General features: G+C 41.2%; 1 protein-coding gene across 1 annotated transcript in view; it reads right to left on the bottom strand.

The window, feature by feature from the left end:
- The window catches only part of DGKB (diacylglycerol kinase beta), a 903,118-nt gene that overhangs the window by 490,699 nt on the left and 388,510 nt on the right, over positions 1–23,909 (bottom strand). Inside the window, exons 14-15 of the mRNA XM_063924421.1 lie at positions 7,170–7,243; positions 4,300–4,374 (exon numbers count right to left, since the gene is read on the bottom strand). Coding sequence (XP_063780491.1) covers positions 4,300–4,374; positions 7,170–7,243 — 149 coding nt within the window. The remainder of the gene's footprint in view (positions 1–4,299; positions 4,375–7,169; positions 7,244–23,909) is intronic.

Here is a 23,909-nt window from a genome sequence, read left to right as displayed (position 1 = left end):
TTTCTTTATATCCACAGGGATAATTAAGACGCCTTTTCTTCGAAGAAGAACCATCATTTCGGCCATTACCTTGGTAAAGACCCGGGGTGCCGTGGACAATCCAAACGGCAGCGTCTGAAACTGATAGTGACAGTTCTGTACCACGAACCTGAGGTACCCTTAGTGATAAGGGCAAATTTGGGACATGGAGGTAAGCATCCCTGATGTCTCGGGACACCATATAGTCCCCTTCTTCCCGGTTCGTTATCACTGCTCTGAGTGACTCCATCTTGATTTGAACCTTTGTAAGTGTTCAAATTTTTTTAGATTTAGAATAGGTCTCACCTAGCCTTCTGGCTTCAGTACCACAATATAGTGTGGAATAATACCCCTTTTCTTGTTGTAGGAGGGGTAATTTAATTATCACCTGCTGGGAATACAGCTCGTGAATTGTTTCCCATACTGCCTCCTTGTCGGAGGGAGACCTTGGTAAAGCAGACTTCAGGAGCCTGCGCAGGGGAAACGTCTCGACATTCCAATCTGTACCCCTGGGATACTACTTGTAGGATCCAGGGGTCCTGTACGGTCTCAGCGTCATGCTGAGAGCTTGTCAGAAGCGGTGGAACGCTTCTGTTCCTGGGAATGGGCTGCCTGCTGCAGTCTTCTTCCCTTTCCTCTATCCCTGGGCAGATATGACTCTTATAGGGACGAAAGGACTGAAGCTGAAAAGACGGTGTCTTTTTCTGCAGAGATGTGACTTAGGGTAAAAAACGGTGGATTTTCCAGCAGTTGCCGTGGCCACCAGGTCCGATGGACCGACCCCAAATAACTCCTCTTCCTTTATACGGCAATACACCTTTGTGCCGTTTGGAATCTGCATCACCTGACCACTGTCGTGTCCATAAACATCTTCTGGCAGATATGGACATCGCACTTACTCTTGATGCCAGAGTGCAAATATCCCTCTGTGCATCTCGCATATATAGAAATGCATCCTTTAAATGCTCTATAGTCAATAAAATACTGTCCCTGTCAAGGGTATCAATATTTTTAGTCAGGGAATCCGACCAAGCCACCCCAGCTCTGCACATCCAGGCTGAGGCGATCGCTGGTCGCAGTATAACACCAGTATGTGTGTATATACTTTTTATGATATTTTCCAGCCTCCTGTCAGCTGGCTCCTTGAGGACGGCCCTATCTATAGACGGTACCGCCACTTGTTCTGATAAGCGTGTGAGCGCCTTATCCACCCTAAGGGGTGTTTTCCAACGCGCCCTAACTTCTGGCGGGAAAGGGTATACCGCCCATATTTTCTATCGGGGGGAACCCACGCATCATCACACACTTCATTTAATTTATCTGATTCAGGAAAAACTACGGTAGTTTTTTCACATCCCACATAATACCCTCTTTTGTGGTACTTGTAGTATCAGAAATATGTAACACCTCCTTCATTGCCCTTAACGTGTGGCCCTAATAAGGAATACGTTTGTTTATTCACCGTCGACACTGGATTCAGTGTCCCTGTCTGTGTCTGTGTCGACCGACTAAAGTAAACGGGCGTTTTAAAACCCCTGACGGTGTTTTTGAGACGTCTGGACCGGTACTAATTGTTTGTCGGCCGTCTCATGTCGTCAACCGACCTTGCCGCGTGTTGACATTATCACGTAATTCCCTAAATAAGCCATCCATTCCGGTGTCGACTCCCTAGAGAGTGACATCACCATTACAGGCAATTGCTCCGCCTCCTCACCAACATCGTCCTCATACATGTCGACACACACGTACCGACACACAGCACACACACAGGGAATGCTCTGATAGAGGACAGGACCTACTAGCCCTTTGGAGAGACAGAGGGAGAGTTTGCCAGCACACACCAAAAACGCTATAATTATATAGGGACAACCTTATATAAGTGTTTTCCCTTATAGCATCTTTTTTATATATTTCTAACGCCAAATTAGTGCCCCCCCTCTCTGTTTTAACCCTGTTTCTGTAGTGCAGTGCAGGGGAGAGCCTGGGAGCCTTCCCTCCAGCCTTTCTGTGAGGGAAAATGGCGCTGTGTGCTGAGGAGATAGGCCCCGCCCCTTTTTCGGCGGCCTCGTCTCCCGCTCTTAACGGATTCTGGCAGGGGTTAAATATCTCCATATAGCCCCCGGAGGCTATATGTGAGGTATTTTTAGCCAAAAATAGGTTTTCATTGCCTCCCAGGGCGCCCCCCTTCCAGCGCCCTGCACCCTCAGTGACTGCCGTGTGAAGTGTGCTGAGAGGAAATGGCGCACAGCTGCAGTGCTGTGCGCTACCTTAAGAAGACTGAGGAGTCTTCATGCCGCCGATTCTGGACCTTCTTCTTGTTTCAGCATCTGCAAGGGGGCCGGCGGCGAGGCTCCGGTGACCATCCAGGCTGTACCTGTGATCGTCCCTCTGGAGCTAATGTCCAGTAGCCAAAGAAGCCAATCCATCCTGCACGCAGGTGAGTTCACTTCTTCTCCCCTAAGTCCCTCGTTGCAGTGATCCTGTTGCCAGCAGGACTCACTGTAAAATAAAAAACCTAAGCTAAACTTTTCTAAGCAGCTCTTTAGGAGAGCCACCTAGATTGCACCCTTCTCGGCCGGGCACAAAAATCTAACTGAGGCTTGGAGGAGGGTCATAGGGGGAGGAGCCAGTGCACACCACCTGATCCTAAAGCTTTACTTTTTGTGCCCTGTCTCCTGCGGAGCCGCTATTCCCCTTGGTCCTTTCAGGAACCCCAGCATCCACTAGGACGATAGAGAAAATGATTTCTTATTGAAATAAAGCATTTTCAGTTCTATTGTGCAGGCTTGAGCCATTACCCAAACTAATCTGTATCGGTGAAAGCTGGATTGGTGGCTCAATGGACTTTTTACTTTATCCTTGTTCTCCCACCAGTGTAAAATGACAGAAACCAATGAGCCTTTTTCCAATTCCAATGTGGTTTTTTTTAGCTCACTACAACCAACCAACCTTTTTGTTTTTCACGGACACCAGTGGAACTGGATGAGATCCACTGCTGCTACACCCCATCTATGACAAGCTGTACAGAGTGGTGAATCCTGACCTACCTAGTTCAGTATCGCTGTTGGGTGACAGTCATTCCTCTAACTCTGAGCTGGCCAAACCAGTCCTCGAGATCTACCAACAGTTCACATTTTCCAGACCACCTAGCTGGTGCACAGGTGTAGTCATTACTAATTAAGATGTGCTGCATTCATTCCTAACTGACAATTCTACAGATCTCCAGGAGGCCTGGAAAACATGAACTGCTGGTAGATCTCGAGGACTGGTTTGGCCAGCCCTGCTCTAACTGCTTAATAAATTATTTTACAAGATTCGTCTGCATCAGTTTACTTCTAATGAAAGGATGGCTAGATGTTGGTTAGGTGATAGCCCATTTTTGGTAGACTAATTAAATTTTTAATACGTAAAATTCCCAGCAGTGCAACCTTTGCCACAACCAAGCTACTTTCAAAGTCCCACAATTATTGTGATACCCTGTAAACTGCAGACAAGGATTAGGACAGAGTGTCGACACGGACATAAGGCCAACAAGAAAAAAAGTCAACATTCACAAATGGTGACATAGTTAAAATGTTGACATGTTCATAATGTTGCTTTGTTGACACCAGAATGCCGTTATTTTTAGGCTTAGGGTTAGGTTCAGGGTTAGTCTAAGATATGCATAAAAACTGTATGTTGACATTCGTCTATCGACATGTTAAATGCCATCATTATGGACATGTCGACGTTTAACCATGTCAACATTTGTGAATGTCAATATATTGCAAGTCGACCTAATGTCTTTGTTGATAATCTGTCAATATTAAGAACCTTTCGGCATTCTAGTGTCGACATTCGGAATGTCAACTTTTCAGACTGTGCAGACCCAAAACAACCAATCAGAAATTTGCCCTTATTAATCTATCTTTCACTTTACCAAACTTCCTGAAAGGTTGTTACGGATTACTGCAGTGTTAAAAAATCCCGAAATATTCCCCGTAACTGTAGAATGCAGAAATATAGCTAATATTCCATTCTCTGTTTAATTATGTCATTCATAAATGTTTTAAATGCAGTTTGACGTGCGCTGATAAATTGTTCAATCACAGCGTACTATCAAGAGACAAAAAAGGATTTTGTTTTTAAATAACGTAACTTAGTTTCACGTTGCGTTTGTTAAATTAGATTACAAATTTAAAATATTAATTTTCCGTGAAAAAAAAAAAGAGATCACCTGCAGACATTTCTGAGCAAATAATGTAAGTAAATTTTAAATTATTCACAAGATTAAGTTCTTACCCCGGCATTGGTCCAATCCCAGCAAGACTATAAACCTGTCTTGGATTTAAAAGGTACTGAAACTTGCTGTGTATCCTGCAGATAAAAAAAATACAAATAATGAAATAAAACAAACTACTGGCTTTTGGAATGACAAAAAGAAACATAGGCATTTTATGGTGCAATAAAGACATAACGCTCATTCTTTGTATATTTGTTAATCTCCGCTAATATACAATTTTTTTGTTATCATTTATTTTTTTTCATCCTTGATAAATAATTCATTAATGTGATGGAAATTGTAAGAGTGAAAAATGTTTTTCATAACAGTACAGTAAAATAAAACTGAACGCTCCCTGTTGATTACATTCACGGTTCATATATAAAATAATGAGTTGTAAAATTAGGAATATGATAAAAGTTGTGGAAGGGCAAATGCTGTGTCTGAGCAATAAATTAGGAGTAAATGTAAAAGTTAGCGCAAAAAAGACAAGTGTTCAGTATGCAATCCACTATGGGGGTCAGTCCGAGTTGTTCGCTCGTTATTTTTTTTTCACTACGGAACGATTAGTCACAAACTGCGCATGCGCAATGTACGCAGCGCGCTTGCGCCAAGTAAATTAGCACAAAGTTTGGTATTTTACTCACGACGTAACAAAGTTTTTTCATCGTTCTGCTGATCGGAGTGTGATTGACAGGAAGTGGGTGTTTCTGGGCGGAAACTGGCCGTTTTCTGGGAGTGTGCGGAAAAACGCAGGCGTTTCAGGGGAAAACGCGGGAGTGTCTGGAGAAATGGGGGAGTGGCTGGGCGTGTGTGTGACGTCAAACCAGGAACGAAACTGATTGAACTGATCGCTATTTGTGAGTAGGTCTGGAGCTACTCAGAAACTGCTGAGAAATTTCTTTTCGCAATTCTGCTAATCTTTCGTTCGCAATTCTGCTAAGCTAAGATACACTCCCAGAGGGCGGCGGCTTAGCGTGTGCAATGCTGCTTAAAGCAGCTAGCGAGCGAACAACTCGGAAGCACCCCCTATATCCAGTTACTTTGTATTATTATTTATTATTTACAGTTTCTTATATAGAGCAGCGTATTCTGTTGCACTTTACAATTATAACAACAGTAATAGAACAATACTGGGTAATAACAGACAGACATAGAGGTAGGAAGGTGCTGCTCGCAAGCTTACAATCTCTAGGGAAATAGGCATGTATACACAAGGATACAGTAGGTGTTGTATTTGTACACTGTTGAATTTATATCTCATTGCAATAGTGAATTTTAGCACAATTTTTGCAGCAGATCCTTATTTTATGAAGCACCAGCGGTGAAGGTGGTTCCGCAGGGGAAATTTGCATGCAGAAGGTGTGGGAGAGGTTGGGGCTATGTGCCAAATTGCTGTCTGCAAGGAGGTTTCAACAGCCATCACTGAGGGGGCGGAGCATGAGCCAGCTGTAACACTTTCATGACATCTATGCAGGGCTGGCTGTCACTGCTGCTGGGTGGAATAATGGGGTGGCCTGGACCGGACTGGCCCCCTGAGCAGGACCGGACTGGCCACCTGGGCCTGGAGCTGAACATTTTCAAGGGCCTATTGTGAAAAATGGGGGAGGTGTGAGCAGTGCTGTGTGGGTGTGGTGAGAGCCATGTGGGCGTACACTATCAGCTCCAATGTCGCCCTAAATATGTAAAAATATAAACATTTGCATAATTTTGTGAGAAAAATAGAAATGCATTCTTAATAGTTATGATTTATGGATGACCATGTGGCCAGCCATTGGATAGAAATCATCATGCTGCCATGGTGATAAGTCTATTTTTGTGTGCAGGCCTGGAGCTGTCCCATTGTTAATCTGGCCCTGCCTCATAGCATATAACATCATGACATCATGCAAAGAGGGCGGAGCTGCAGCACCACGAAGTGCAGCACTGCCCGGAGCATTCTTTGGATGCAATGGGCGGCTCTGCAGCAGTGATCTTGGCTGAATGGCATCCTGCTAGGCACACGCAAGGGCCAAAGGGTGGCAATGGTGCTGCCAGCAGAGCCCTGCACCACTAATTACAGCCATGACTGCTGTTGGGCAGTTTTGAAGGGGGTGAGTGGGGAACACTATAATATTGTGCCCAGGGCAAACCTGACACCTAAATGTTCTCTAACGATGCTCTAAGTTTAGATGTGGCAAACGTACAGTAGAGTAAAAGATTGCATAATCAAGACATCCCTAATTAGCTACTTAATTGTAAGGACTAATTTAATGTGAATATATACAGGCGGATATTTGCATAGAACTTCTGATTGCTGGCACATTACTGTAACCATAGTCCTTATGTAGACAGTCGCCAAAACGCAGAACAATGCTGTATAATCAGTCACATGCAGTCAGACTTCATTTTATTGGTATAACATTCATATCCAGTACAGTCGGATGACCATAAACAGGTGTTGTACAAAATATTGACGTTCAGAATGTCGACACTAGAATGTCAACAATTTTTGAATGCTGACATAGACTGGAGCACGACATGTCAAACATCAGCAATGTCGGCGCTGACATAATGATGACACTTTTTGAATTTCGACACTGTGAATGTCGACAGTTGGCGTGTTGACCATGTGTTTTTCCATTGACGACGTAAGTATTCCTAACCATAAGCCTAAGTCTAACCCTTTCCACAGACTAACCTTAACCTTAATCGCAGTCTAACCCTAACCGTAACATTGGCAAAAAAACAACAACATTGTCATGTCGACATTCTGTCATTATTGACATTGCGAATGTCAAAATTCAGTCCATGTCAAATTTCTGAATGTCAACATTTCAAACATATACCAGATAAACCAACAATATTATAACAAATAAATATATAGGCACTGTATTAGGGCAGAACTTACCTGTCTCCTTGTTTCCCTCCGCTCTTTGGATTTACAAAAACTAAAAGTGGATGAGTCCCTGGAACTGGTGTAATCTGCAGAAATGAAAGAAAATAATGTGTAACTATAAAAACTATTTTAACAAGGATTGTAGACTAATAACAAATAAAGAACATGATTATTCTTTTTATCTACTGTATTTATTTTTATCTCCATTCGAATACCTTTATTTTAAAAGATGAATTATTTTCTTCAGCGTCTTCTACAGGTAGTCTGTGGTTGCATTGTACTTCTCCACAACGCGTTTCGGAATAGGCTTCCTTCCTCAGACACCATGAGGAAGCAAGCATATTCTGAAAGGTGTAGGTGATTTAGAGGGCCCCAGGTTTGGTTTCCATTATTATATACTATACCATTGATACTTAACATCTTTTTGTAGCTTGGTCCCTATTGCTTGTTTTTTGGGATCAGAGAGGTGAGATGATTTTGTCTCCAGGCCTCATTGTTGTTGTTTTTACTGTTTTACATGGACTATTTTTTATACATTTTTATCTTGTGATGATTTTTTGGGTTTTTAATGGATCTATTTTTATGGTGTATGAATACATATCCTTTTAAGATACTTAGTGAAAGACCTCAAATCCTACTTTCCACTTCTGCTGCTAAAAAGTTTGATAAGACCAGTGGCATCAGGTTGGGTATGGGTGACTGGCGGTTGGGATCCTGGTGGTCAGCAAACCGACGCCGGGATCCTGCCTGCCAGGAGGGGGTGAGCGCAACAAAGCCCCTTGCGGACTCACTGTGCTCGCCTCCCTGTGGGCTTGGTGGCTCGCTGCGCTCACCACAGGATCTATTTCCACTCTATGGGTGTCGTGGATACCCACGAGTGGGAATAGTCCTCGGCCCCCTGCCGGCATTCTGGTGGCCAGGATCCCAGTGTCGATATGCTGAATGCCGGGATCCCGACTGCCGGGATGGTGACATCCCATGGGATCAATGTCCTGGCTGTCCTGGTAGCTATCCAACTGGGTGATTCAAGACAGATACCTTTTGGGGAACGTAGCTGCTGAACACTAGGTGAGTGTTGCTCCTGTAGGAATGCAGACGGCATAAGAGGTGAAGTGTAAAAGATACCTTTATGTATATGCATCTCACTAAGTTCTGGTGAGTCCAGAGGTTCTCTTAACCATAAGGAGAAGTGTTGGATACTAATGAATAACAGTATTTCTTGTCATCTCTCTGGCTTCCAGAGAATTATAGGACATCTTTGTGGCATCTACAGCGACAGAATTCCTTACTGGCTGAAATTAACAGCGCTTGTAGACCACTCTTTTGTATTATATTGTTGCAAAAGTCATCTAGTGAATCTTCAGAGGGAGAGAATTCCAGAGGTAGGATGCAGTGAGTGAAGATGGCTTGACAGTGAAGATGGAATGACAGAGAGCAGTAGACGTCAGAGGAGGCTAACAGGAGTCTAAAAGGTGGACAGCTTTATACAGATATGTCCTCACTAACCCATTCTTTTTGAACTATATGGGGCAGTACAGTATGGCACAAAACACTCCACCAGTGCTTGTGTGGGTTTCCTCCAGGTACTCCAGCTTCCTCCGACAATCCAAAAATATACTGGTAGGTAATTGGCTGCCAATAAACTTAACCCATATACTGTTTACACCAATGGTAATGTTTGAATGCAGATAGAGTAAAAATATAGACTTATAAGTCCAAACTAATGGTAATTAAATCCAATTGTGCATGCCAAGGTCAGCAAATGGAGACAAACAGAATATAATTTGGGTCAGGGCTGGCAGCAAACAAATTGTGGTTATATGAATAGCTGAGGTCAGGATACCCAAAAATAGTAATGGATATACATAAACCAGGTCCAGCAAACAATGAGGAGATCTCCAGAGAATAGAACACTACAGTCAAGCAGGAGCTATCACAGGAGTTGGTGACCAACTAAGCAAGCTATATAACCAACAAGCTGAGCTATGTCAATGAGCACAGTACCACTACGCCGGGGCAGAGAAGTTCAGGGCAGATAAGGGAAGATGCTAGTGAAGTTCCCCTGGCAACCATCACTACAGATAGAATAGAAATGACATCAACATGTGGGGGTGTTTTGTTACGTGTCTGGTAAATCTATCCTGGTGTGAATCCCTTTACATACTGTATAAACCTGATTATAATTAAACCTGACTGTAGTTATTCTCACTTTATGAAAGCCTCCAGATTTAGATTTCTTCCACATCTTGCCCTTCTACTATTGTAGCTATTGCTACCTCTGTACAGAACTGACTAGTCTCTGACTGTCTTTCCTTAATTGCCAGTGTACATTGATTTCAACTTATTTATCTATTTTTCACTACTGCATACAATGACCTTGGCTTTTATTCCTTTCGCTCTGGCAAAGGGACTCGTTTTGGGTTACTAGATACAATATAAAAATTGCGTTTATCCCAGACAGGAATTATTCAATTTATCTGAGTTTCAAACCACAAGCTAACCCTGAATTTCAAGATGTCTCTTTTTTTTCCTTTGACGTCTCAGCGACTTTGCCACTGAAGAGGATGCAATTTCCTATGAAAAAATGGATTCAGTTTGCAACATAGCTTACATCCCCCCAAAAATATATCCAGTCATTGAATGTTCCTATTTATACTCCAACAGCAAAGCAATTACACAGCTTAAAAAGTGTGTTTAGTTCTTGAAGTTTGCTTTTGTATGTTTCTTAACTTACCTCTACACTTGAGTTTTATTAGCGGTCATTGAGAGCTATTCCCAGAAATTCAACAGAACCTAAAGATTATTTAAGTTTTTCTTTGTAAAACGATATCCCACAACAAGACCAATGCATTGACGAAGGATAAAAAATAAATAAAAGAGGTAGCAAATAATTTAAAGATGAGGGAATTAATTAGCCAAGTTTTAAATTGCTTCAGAGATCTCAGATCAATTGACAAAGCTCCATGGACTATGTTTGCTCATTGGACAGCCAAAAAAGTAATTATTTAATGGATCTGATGTTGATTCAGTAAATATCAATCTACTAAACTCATTGCTGTAATTATTTTCTGAAATATAATTTTGGGAGTAGTGTACACTGAACTGATAATAAAATAATAATAATCCATTTCCCTTATAGAGTGTAATCTTGCAAACGGGTTGGGTATGTGAACCCAGCTGTCCGGATGCTGGCGGTCACATGACTGACACCGTCATGCCAACAATGACAATGCCGACAGGGTAATTACTTCACCTCCCCTGTCCCCTACCCTAACCCGCAAGGGGTGGCAAGTAGGGCTAAGATTCAGTGGGGTGGCTGCTATGGAAAACTCCCACCCATATAGTTCTTAACCCTAACCCCCCCCCCCCCCCCAGGCCCTAACCCCAACAGTCACCCTGATAATTACCTTTGGGATGTCAGCGGTCGGTGTTTCGGCGCCAGGATTCCAGCGCCGCTCACATGACTGCCGGCATCCTGACTGCTGGAACCGCATCCCTTGCAAACAGGGCCCTTTCACCTCTCTGTCTATCTGATATCACCAAGTCTATTTGTATTACTTTTTTATTTCCACTTGTAAAGTGCAATGGAAGTGCTATTTTCTTTCTAATTTTATGCTTATAGATGATTTTTTTTACGTTTTTGTTTTGTCACCTGTAGACAATATATATTTGTATGTTTACGAAACTTATTTTATCACATCTTGGTAATGGATAAAACTAATTAACAGTACTTGTATTTTATATAAAGATATACTTGTGTAGCATTAACAAATAAAAATAATTATTAGCAGAATGCACAACTTTTGTAATAGGTAAAACTAGTGGTTCCCAAACTTTTTTGAATCACGGCGCCCTTGAGTATCAGAATTGTTTTCACAGCACCCCTAGGCCAGACGTTTCTTATTGAGAAATTCAAGAAAAATTATTAAATTAAGGAAATTGTGTTTATATGTCATCCTTAGGTTCAGTTATGTGGTGAGGGACAAGATTCACTTCTGTTTGTCTACATATTTTATGATTGGTGGCCACTAGCACTGGTTTTGCCTATTACATTGACCATAAATAATTTTAATTGGTCCTGGACCACTAACCCAGAGGACCCCTTCAAGTACCCCAAGAAACTCCAGGGTGCCTCGCCACACAATTTGAGAACCACTAGGTTAAACAAAAGGTGTGTTCATGAAGACTCAGGGTTAAAAATTAAAGTTCACAATGGAAATTTATTTCCCTAGAATTAGTTAAAATTATAAACATTTTACATTAAAAAAAACTAAGTAAAAAAAATACATAGAGAATATTCCACAAAATACTTCAGCTCTTTGAAATATAAAGTATTATCCACAATAATAATTGCAGTTGTCAAACATATACTGTAAGTAATACATTCACTAAAATGTTTTTGCCGCTTAATACAATTCTGAAACTAATTAAAATTGATTACATGTTTCACAGCTCACCCTTTTTCATTGCAAATGCATATTATGAAGGTTTTGATGCTCTGGGTTTATCATATTTAATCAATTTTTGTTATTTATTTCAATTTCAATAACCATAAGACTATCTATTGTAGAGAAGGATAAACTAAACTTAACGTGACAAAGATAAAGTACTTTATCTACTTGTAGCCAACGTCCCTATGGACTCAGGTTAATTAATGAGACTCATCCTAAGGTTATACATGATCTATTACTTCCTCTAATTAGAAGTAATAATCATGATCATTATTCTGGTTAGCTAGAATGAAATAAGATGAATGTGCTTAAGTATGATTAATAATAATAGAAAAGAATAAATTCAGATTATCGCAGCCTTAGATACAGTATTTAAACTGTGAAGAAGTTGTTTCACATTTTCATTTTGCACATGTGAAATGAATTAACCCGTATGTGTCAATGAATTTTCTTCATTTAAAGTAAAACAATTATCTAAAAATGTTATTGTTCAATTTGCACATTTTATAATTTGTTAGAGACAATTACATAGTATGAATTCTATTTAGTGGGCTTTTTTGTTGTTGTTTTTTTCTTTAATGATGTCCCCATACTTTACACCACTGCTTAAACCTGTTTCGATGCTACTATTGTGTGGGAAATGAAAATGCATCAAAACATTACATGAAATATAATTATAAACAAATTCATATTTTTAAAAAAATTCTAACTGAATCCTCTGTGCTGAGATCCAGCCCACTTTTAGATAAGTGATTTCCAGAATATAGGAATCTGGCCACAGCCATCCAAAAAGTTGTGTTCTGTCCGAACCATCAGTGTGTTGGATACTAACGCTTTCAGACACACTACTCACAGTACTCTCTAGTAGAGATGGCCAAACCAATTCAGATTAACCAATTGTTTCTGATTTGCCGATTTTGCCAGACAAAGCCCATTGGATAATTAAGCCAATCACAGTGCATGGAATGTTAACTACTGTAGATAGCCAGCAAGAATTAGTAAATGTCTGATGCAGTGGTTCTCAAACTTTTTTGAACCACGGTGTCCCAGAGTATGAGAATTTTTTTCTCGGCACCCCATGGCCAAAAGTTTCTTATTGAGAAATTTAGAAAAAAATGTTCAGTTAAGTAAATTGTATTTATATGTCATCCTTAGGGTCAGTTATGTGGTGATGGACAAGATTTGTTTTGGTTTGTCCACATATTTTATGGTTGTCAGCCACATGCACTGGTTTTGTCTATTACATTGTCCATAAATTTTTTTAATTGGTCCTGGACCACCAACCCAGGGCACCCCTGCAAGTAACCCGAGGCACCCGAGGGAGCCATGGCACACAGTTTAAGAATGACTGGTCTGAAGTTTAAAGCCTTAGAAAAAGAAGCCTTGAACACTCATACTTCCACGATTGAACTAAGGCAAGGTGTCCTAAACATGGTCCTAAGGCACCCTAACAGTTCAGGTATTAAGGATAACTATGCTTGAACACAGATGATTAAATAAAAATGACTGTGATACTAATTGAGTATTGCTTGGGATGCTTTACTTGAGGGACAGTAGGTGGTGCTGTGTCTTAAGTTTTCATTGTGTAGTCTCTCTGGATTGTTTTAATGAACAGTCTTCCAAAATCTTGTTGGTAATCCCCCATGTTACAGTATGGTATTTTATAAAGTTTTACATGTACTGGTCAAATCAAAGTTTAGTCCACAGTTTTTCCATGCAAGTTAATGCTTGGACAAAATAGTATTCTGCAACACTTTGTGAATGCTGTACAATGGGGGGGGCATTTTCTAGAAGGAGCATAATTGTGTGCACAGAATATAGATCAGCATTGCCTGTTTGATTGCATTTCAGTTCATTCATTCTACACTAGTGAAGGAGTTTTTCATTTCCAGAACCTCCTTATGTTTAAAGTGATATTCCTCTATAAATTTCTACTCCAAAATTGGGACCGATTCTGAGTTGAGAATTTGTAAAGCGCATGCTTCCCATGGTGGGTATGCACATCAGCTTTGAGGTAACATTTATCAAGTGCATTATATACAATTATAGGTAGCAGCTGGCCTAAAATAACTTCAGGGGCTTGCATGGTGTGTGATTTCTTTGTGACAAAGGAAGCCGCATGGTCTGTCCTCCATTTTGGACTAGCCACGTGGCTTGTCCACCATTTTGTGTAACCCTCATGGATGTGGAAGGGGGAGGAGCAGTGGCCATGTTGGGAAGGTCATTTTTTCTAAATGGCTGATTTTCACTGCCCAGAATAATCAGCCCTCCCTGGTCAAAAAGAAATCACCATTTATGAGTTACCAATGCATTTATTTAACCCATGCCATAGTCAATTACAAATAGTTTCAGCTGAGCCTAGTGAAAAGTTAATAGTAAGATGAATATTTGATGTAAGAAGTACACACAGATTAAAAAAAAAGTTTTTTTTTCTCTAAGATTCAGTTAACTCTGCTTGCTATAAGATAGCCATTGAAATGCAAATTAACCTGTGTAACTGCTTTTTCCTAGCAGTGAAAAAAACCCACCTTTACAGGCAGCCAATAGCACATAGCATTCATATGCAAATTAGAAGCACTTAATGGGTAAATGAGTCTCAGGAGACCAGTGAATGGTACATATATATAATATTATAATTATGTGTATATTTATATCAGTGTATGTTCTGCAAGATAGCTATCCAATCTGAATCATACCATTTGAATTATTGATGATTATTAGATTCATTATGACCTGTGCTGAGAAATTTGTTGCTATTTAGTTAAAATATAGAGTAAATATTTAAGAAATAAGTGTAAGACGCACACGCAGCCTGGCCTAGTTGTAAAGGTTTATACAGAAGAAACTGTGTGCTGTGTTAAGTGAGCGATTATAGTTAATATCGCTTACATTTATAGAAGTGTGGGATTTGTACTATTGCGGACGTACGGTCTTTGTACACGTGTCTCGGACAAAGTACGGGACTGCGTACGCAACGTAAATACGTACGCACAATCGCGTGTTTACGCAACGTGCATAAAGATACGACCGCTAAGTCCAAATTACACAATAGCATTGTTTAGTTTAGGCGTGAAACGGTAGCCACGCGGTAATAGCACAAATTGATCAGTGTCCAAGATTTAGTTTAAATAAAACCTTTTTACTGTATTACCTCTGGGGAAAGCTATCAGTTAACAGGAAAAGATATTTTTCTGATCAGAAAACTATATAATGTTAGTGTGGGCTGAAAAAGGTGTGAATGTATTGAACCCCGCTTGGTGAACTTGGTGATCTTGGTGAAGCACGGTCTAGGTGAAAACGTGGTGAGCACGGTCTAGGTGAATACGTGCAACGGAGTGTGATAAAGTTTTCGTGGTATTACACTCCGGCTGTTTTGGAGCACAGTGTGAAGACTCCAGTGATCCTACCACTTATAGATAGCAAGTGTCTATGAGCGGTACGATTGGACCGCACGGTTGTGTGGGCAATACGTGGCGCAACGTGATACGAAGTTTTGCATATTTGTGTGTAAATCTCATCATCATACGCGTTGTGTGAAGCACATGCAAGTGTGATTTGTGTAAAATAAAGGTTTAGGGAGTTTTTCGCTGGTCCCTCCAGAGGCAGATATTCACTGGGTAAAAGGCCCAGGGGATATAGGCCGAAGTAGGGCCTGCAACGGCTAAACGTGTCTGCTAAAAAAAAAGGCGGATCCGTGATACTCGGAGCAGAAGAAGTTAGTGGAAGAACTTTGAGGACTTCCACCGGTAGACTACTGTGTTTGGAGCATTTTAGGAAGTTTTCCCGTGTTAAAAGGGTCCACAATGGGAGCCGAGTGTACAACACAGGGACGTTCCTCAGTCAGGGTTCAGACACCAGAGAAGAGACCCAGGGGGTCAGCTCGGTTAGTAATGTGGGGGAAGTATGGTCCCCACACTGAGACCTTTTGTGATGAATGGACACGAATGACTGTGGGGGATAAAGCATCATTTCCCGGAATAGGTCGTTTTGAACCAGAGGTATTGCAGAATTTAAGGAGTAGGATATGTCTAATAAAGTCCCAAAAGAAAAGGGTCAGACACACAAACTGTTTAAATTTATGGCAGCAAGAGGGCTATATGCAAGAGAAATTAACATATGCAATCGGTTCCAAACCTAGCGGGAATGAGAACACAAACACACCATTGTCGGCACAGGTCGAAGGGGGACAGAAGGCTACAGTCAATGATACATCCGTAAATGATAGTAATATGAAAGAGCAATGTATTAACCCTAACTTTTGCAAAATGTATCCTGTTTTGAAGTCTCTCCAAGGTTTTAGGTCACAGGAAGATGAAGAAGTCAGCCAAATCGCAGCTCTCCTCCAAGCAGTCATGTTGCAGGAAACTCAGGTGGGACCTGTCCAACCAGGTAGTGCAGTAACAATATTTCCCAATGAAAGAACGGGTGAGGTCACAGCTACCGGTAAGTTCATTGCACAGAAACAACAACACCACACAGTAAACAGATTAGGAACGGAATGGTAGGATTACACCCTGTCTTGGGAATAGTAACTCCCAATGGGGGAACCGATAGACAGGAAGTAGTCCTCACCAGGAATAATGCAATGTATTGCCCGTGGCCCAGAGATGAGCTGCGATCAATCATTTCAGAATTCCCCGACCCTCGGAAGCATTTAGCCAGATGTCAGAAATTTATCAGAGATCTGGGTAATGTTTATGAGCTGACAAACCAACATTGGCGGACATTTTTGAAAGCATGCCTACCCCCTAATATTAACACCCAAAAATTCATCACTGATTGTAGATTAGAGTCGGATAGTCCTATGACTGACAGAAACAATCAGGAAAATATAAACAAATTAATAGGCAACTAGAGTTTTGTTTCCCCACTGAGTGGAGAAGAATTTTCTCCAAAAAACAGAGGGAAAATGAAATGACATCTGACTATTTCCACCGAGCACTGGAGGAAATGGACAGATACATGGGGGTATTAGATGCAGGGAACGATGAAAAATACAGAGAGGTGGTTGTCTCTGCGCTGATGGACGGACTCGATAAGGCAGTGAGGGACAGAGTACAAAAATCTTTGCCTAATTGGAGAGGGGTCACAGTAGCTTGCCTTAGAGAGTGCGCAATTGAACACCATAGGAATATTGCTAGGCGTAGAAAACTGCAAGAGGAGAGGCTGAGGATTGAAAGTATGCAGGCTCTTACACCAAAGTCTCATCAGCCCAAACCCCAAAACCCTAGTAGTAACAAAAGACCGATAATATGTTACATTTGTAAAAAATGAAGGACATTTTGCTAGAAATTGTAAGAGTAGTAGAGCACATAGCCAATATAGACCCCTAGACAGAATAAATAAGCCACGTTAGTAAACACATAGACGGGATCAAGGGACATATAGTAAGGAATCACGAGCAGTATAGAAAAACACAGATTTGGTTAATGGGAAGAACAGAATAAATGCAACTTTACCCTTTTGACAGAATTTACGGAGATTAGGAGGAGGCTTCTAAACTTCTGCTTCTCTCCCTCTAGCAGAAGTGACCTCTAAGTAATTTAACAGGAGTTTTGTTAGAGATTGTATACATATAGAGTGCTCCCACCCAGGAAGCACAAAATATGTTAAAATACCCACGAAGACTAATATTGCATTTCACTGTTTTAGAAGCATGTCCATCACAGGTAGAGGAAATTATCTCAAAGATACCGGGTTCCCTATGAACTTAGAATGGACAAGACACTGGATTGATGGCTGGGATAGTCCCAGTAGAGATATAACACACATAGAATTTTTTTTTAAGGGAACAGCCTGATTAAGGAATCATTCCCCGTAGTGCCCAATCCAGACGTCAAACTTTGTAAAATCTTCTTTGTTACTAAACTCTGTGATTTGTCTTCAAAGTTTCCTCTTCATCTCTGACGTTCACCGACAGAATTACAGCTCAAACGTCACATGTCTACTCGGTCTTTTCAGAGGTCTGCCCAAAACCAGTATATCTCACCAGTATCACTGTGCCTGGCCATGCACAAAGGGTGGAGAGTGGAAATACTGGTGAAGGGAGACTGTGCATAGATACCGATAGACATGATGGTGTGACAGCCTGATGGTGAACGCAAATCTGACAAATTTTCTTTTTATTACTGTCTCTCTCTCTCTCTCTTTTTCATTTTCCACGGATGGTTTACTTCACACAACAGTTAAACACATTGTAATGCAAGATTTATGTTCCCTACAGAAAGGTTGCTGACTCGGAGAGAACATCGTATCGCTGGAGTGTCTGTTCCGGGAAGGTTGAGAGGCAGTACTGTTGAGACGGCACCTGAGCGCGGAGAACAACAAGACCAGAGGCGGTTGTCGCACCAGTTTTCTTTTTCCTTTTTATTATTTTCTCCATCTCCCATTACCCTCCTTTCCTCCCCCTTCTTGTTCCCTTTTCTCTCCCCCTAACAAGATGGACTTACCCCAAGAGACTGCGTTCCGGGTTTTCCTGTTGACCCTGTTGTTGACCAGAGCAGTCTGTTTCGGTGAGAGTACCAGAGAGGTCGAGAAAGGATCTGGAATGGGTTCTGATGGCAAGGACGGATTTGTAGAATTCCAAGAGCAACACATCCATTGAGCAAAGGCGAATATCAGAAAACGATCTGGTAGTCAGGAAACTAGGAGGCACTGTGAAGGGTTATTGGCTGAGGAAGATTGCATCTGTAGGAATTGTGAAAACATAGTTGAGGATGGGTGCATCCAGAGATGTCACTCCAGCCTTAATATCAACATGGAGCGTCATCCATTGAGTGATTACCACTCACTAGTGGGTAAGGTCTTAAACCAGACAGAATGCTGGGTGTGCTCACAAGTACCTCAAGGTCAGAGCAAGTCAGGCTTACTACCGTACCCTTTAGCAATAGAGGAGGTACTCGAATTACGGGGTGGGAGACCGGTGGACAAGAAATTTAATATTTCTAGGCCACCTAGTTTGAAGCTCCACCAGTACCATGTAGATAGATCCTTAGTATGCAAAAAAAGAAGAAGAACAGCGCTGGCACTTTTACGCTAAAAAATATATTTAATTAATTAATGTAATATCACATATTAAAATGCATCCTTCATATCTATATCATATAAAAACAATTATAATATATGTTAATTGAGCTAATTCCCCCACAGGATATTTCGCTCTATATACCGGGCCAGAGAAAAACCGTTCCTCATTAGTTTTATATGATTATATACAACTTGAATATTAAGGCTGGATATTATTTCCTTATATATTTTCAACAATAAATCATGACCGCATGGATGTTATTAATTGATACAAATGTCCAGCTGATAGATAAACTTCCTCAGTGATTATAATGAGTACTTGTCCGGTCAATTAATACACCTGGATTATTTGCATGGATTGCAGTTCCCTTGGTAAACGTATACAGCCAATAATTTATGCTTTCCGAGTAAACTTACTCACACTATTAGATTTCCAACCAGTGTGATTATGATTTTTTATATATAAGACTGATTAGCTGTGCACAAATGTTCAGCTTGAATATACGGCTCAGCGGCTTCCTCAGTGTCTATCATAGACACTGAGGAAGCCGCTGAGCCGTATATTCAAGCGGGGAAACGCGTTTGTCGGATGCACTGCTAAAGAGCTTTTTGGCGAGACACCTTCACTCATTACTGGCCGGCCAGAGACACCAATACCTACGGACAACACCTGTGTTTATACCTGCTATCCACCAGGCAGTGGACTCCGGATAAGGCTGTTTATGGAAGCGACAGCCGGGAGAGGTATCTACATGATATAACACGATCTATATGACATGTGCAAAGCTGAACATTTGTGCACAGCTAATCAGTCTTATATATAAAAAATCATAATCACACTGGTTGGAAATCTAATAGTGTGAGTAAGTTTACTCGGAAAGCATAAATTATTGGCTGTATGCGTTTACCAAGGGAACTGCAATCCATGCAAATAATCCAGGTGTATTAATTGACCGGACAAGTACTCATTATAATCACTGAGGAAGTTTATCTATCAGCTGGACATTTGTATCAATTAATAACATCCATGCGGTCATGATTTATTGTTGAAAATATATAAGGAAATAATATCCAGCCTTAATATTCAAGTTGTATATAATCATATAAAACTAATGAGGAACGGTTTTTCTCTGGCCCGGTATATAGAGCGAAATATCCTGTGGGGGAATTAGCTCAATTAACATATATTATAATTGTTTTTATATGATATAGATATGAAGGATGCATTTTAATATGTGATATTACATTCATTAATTAAATATATTTTTTAGCGTAAAAGTGCCAGCGCTGTTCTTCTTCTTTTTTTGCATTTTCTCTATTTTTAGGTTAAGAACCAAACCTTGAACATAGCAGCAGGCACTTTTTACAGTAACCATAGCGCCAGACCATTTTTATTTAGATCCTTAGTATGTTTCAACATTTCCAATTCCCGAAAGCCGGGAAATTGGGAGGTGACATGGAATAACCAAACCATGGCATTTTCGCACAGAGCTGATAGGATACCTGTAGATTCTGAACTTATACGCCAAATAGCCAACAGTGGAAGGTATTTTCGGTACAGGTATACTCAAGGAAGTAAGACCATGCGGGTTGGAGAAGTATCACCAGGGTACTGTGCGCATATCATACAGCCTGATACGTGTACTGAACAGATGAGAGAGTTAGGGATAGGATTTTTCACTTGGAAGGTTTGCAATATGGTAATGTCATATTCTGTCCCATATGTTCTCCCCGATGATGCTTGCCCCAAACTCAGAGGGATTGTGTTACATTGGAAGAGTGTTGCCAGAGGTTATGACCATAACCCATGAAAAGATGAAAGACGTCCACCGCAGTGTTCAAGCTCCTTATACTCGTACTCATTATGAACACATCGTTAAGAGACACCTCATAGATAGGACAGAGCACGTAGCCTCTGATTTGATCCACGAATCCACCGGGATTCAATTCCTTCTCGCATTAGATATCACCCGTACTGCCAGAGGAATTATAAATTATAGGTACATCCATGCGCTAGCAAACCTGATAGATAATATCAATGAGATGTATGACGACACCTTCAGGTATACGGGAAGGGAGTTGCTAGCTTACAAAACGGAACTGATCCAGCACAGTATGGTCCTCAATTATATCACAGCGGTGACAGGCGGGTACTGTGTCACATTGGCAACTCAATATGGTGTGAAGTGCTGCACGTATATTACAGACAGCACTGACGACCCAACTGAGATCATTGATCAAAAGATGGACGATATCTTGCAGTTGAAGTGGGAGTTCCGAAGGAGACACAACCTTACCCTGACTGCTGTGAGTAATGAACTGACCGGCTGGGTCTCATGGTTGAACCCACGCAATTGGTTCTCAGGTTTAGGAGAATGGGCTCAAAATGTTATAATGAGTGTAGGAAAGTTTCTCCTTTGTATCCTGGGAGTCGTCATAATTATTGGCTTGATATTTAGATGTGTTCGAATTTTAACGCGGCGCAAGCGCAGTACAAAAGTGATGAGTTTAAGGAGCGGGGGCATTGCTACAGCAGCAGATTTAATTTATGATCCATCTATAGAAACGATGTTGTGATAAGGATTGAAAATGAATTCCACGGCCCGTTTCTTTCACCCGTTTTTCCTGTGTTTCAGCAAAAAATACACCCATCCGGAAGAGACTTCGATCAACACCCAAGAATGATTACGCAAATGTTATGTGAATGTATTGTACATATGTGTCTTATCTTCATCACTACAACCTTCAGTTAGTGGCACACATAGTCAACAGGTGATATCCACATATATTAGCACTCACATATGTTCCCCCTCCATGTATCATCATCTAAATGTGCACCCCATTTGTTGGAACAAGAAGCCGAAAAGAGCTCGGTAGTGTTTGTTGGCCCACTTACAAACCCTTAATATGGGATGAGAAGGATTTAATGTATACTTCGCAATACCTCGAAGCTTACCTAGAACATATACGGCACGATGATACATGCCCCTCAGACATGGATTTCATACATACATGCTTTTACTATCCCACTAGGTCATACATTTCCCGCCTACACCTCTCCTCCTACCATCCAATCATCTGTGGATAATGTATTGTATATTTTTATCCAATCATCTGTAGACATTGTATTGTATATTTTTCTGTTTAATGTTTAGATAGTGGCAGTTAGTGTTGACTGCCAAAGGGTGGACTGTCAAAGTTGAAAAATATTGCCAATGCATACACCATGTACTAACCCCATACACATGCCCGCTGCACGAGCACTTATTCCGCCGTGCGTGCACATATCCGCAATTTGCGTAGGATCGCTCCTGCGATCATGCGCGTGGTATGGGTTTTACGGCGGAGTTTGTGAGCGCATAGAGGGTTATCTGAACATTACATATTTAACCCAAATAGTGCACATTGTACACATAGCCCCCTGCACCACATCAGAAAGAAATAGCTGTTTAAAATGGTAACAGAACAAAGGGATTCACCTTTACAGTATAGGAGGGGACAGAACAAGGTTACAAGGTGGTGTTTGGTATCCAGCTGTAGGGTATTTGAAGGTAAACATTCTGGTGTTGGTTTGAGGAAGATCGCATGTTCCTGAGGATAGTTAGATGCAGAAGCAGAATATAGGTTTAAACTGTATTTACTGTATATTATGTATGCGGGGGGGGGGGGGGGGAATCCAGAGGAGACCACCCACAAGAGCAGTTGAGAAAGACATCGCCCACCTTTTCAAATCAACCTCTGACTTCTCCTGTAATGTAAAGATACATCTCTGTGTCCAATAGACAAAGGGATTACAGTGACCATTGTATTGTATATGGAAGTAGTGTATAAAAAAAGCCTGTTGCTGCCTGGCTGGTCAGAAGACTCTGAACGCTTTCTACCTGACAAGCGGAGGACCGGACGGGTTGCCCTTGCGAACATTCTCACGTATGTACATTGACTGTAGCCATTATTCTGTTGTAGATTTATCTTGTTAGCCTGTAGTGTATAATTTGTACTGTTTTACCTTTTGAAATAATCCACTGTGGCCTTAGAACCCTGTGGTTCAACTACATATCGGTGTTGTGTCCTCATTTCCCTGCTAGGGTTTAAAGCGTATTTAACTGTATAAGGTTTATAAGTATTGATAAGGTGTACGCACTGCGGGTACTTTATACCGTCAGCGCTACTTAAGGTTTAAGGTATAACATCATTGCAGTGCTTTGCTGCATAGAGGTTTAAAGTGTAACCATATTATTACATTGTATTACTAATAAGGTTTAAAGGTTATCAATTGTGTGTGCGCGCGCTGTGCGTACTCTGTACACTCAGCGCGGCGTGTGTACGCCAAGTACGTACCACGTACGGGACTCTGTACGCAAATAGCGTACAAAGTGCGTAGCGCGTGTATTCAGGTAAAAGTGTATCTAGAGGTATAGCTTTATGGTTTAAGATAATATAGACATTATCAATTATATACTGGTGGTCAGCAAACTGTGCAAAACTGAAATGCACCACAGGTATGGATGGATAGTATATTGATGACACAGAGGTAGGTAGAGCAGTGGCCTACTGTACCGTACTGCTATATATTATATACTGGTGGTCAGCAAACTGTGCAAAACTGAAATGCACCACAGGTATGGATGGATAGTAAACTTGACGACACAGAGGTAGGTAGAGCAGTGGCCTTCTGTACCGTACTGCTATATATTATATACTGTACTGGTGGTCAGCAAACTGTGCAAAACTGAAATGCACCACATGTATGGATGGATAGTATACTTGACGACACAGAGGTAGGTAGAGCAGTGGCCTTCTGTACCGTACTGCTATATATTATATACTGATGGTCAGCAAACTGTGCAAAACTGAAATGCACCACAGGTATGGATGGATAGTATACTTGACGACACAGAGGTAGGTAGAGCAGTGGCCTACTGTACCGTACTGCTATATATTATATACTGGTGGTCAGCAAACTGTGCAAAACTGAAATGCACCACAGGTATGGATGGATAGTATACTTGACGACACAGAGGTAGGTAGAGCAGTGGCCTTCTGTACCGTACTGCTATATATTATATACTGGTGGTCAGCAAACTGTGCAAAACTGAAATGCACCACAGGTATGGATGGATAGTATACTTGACGACACAGAGGTAGGCAGAGCAGTGGACTACTGTACCGTACTGCTATATATATAGTTATACTGGTGATCAGCAAAATTCTGCACTGTCCTCCTACTATATACTACAATGCAGCACAGATATGGAGCGTTTTTCAGGCAGAGAAC

This window comes from Pseudophryne corroboree, chromosome 5 (assembly GCF_028390025.1).
Source record: "Pseudophryne corroboree isolate aPseCor3 chromosome 5, aPseCor3.hap2, whole genome shotgun sequence".
In the NCBI taxonomy this organism is placed as follows: domain Eukaryota; kingdom Metazoa; phylum Chordata; class Amphibia; order Anura; family Myobatrachidae; genus Pseudophryne; species Pseudophryne corroboree.
This window is presented reverse-complemented; position numbering and strand designations above follow the sequence as displayed.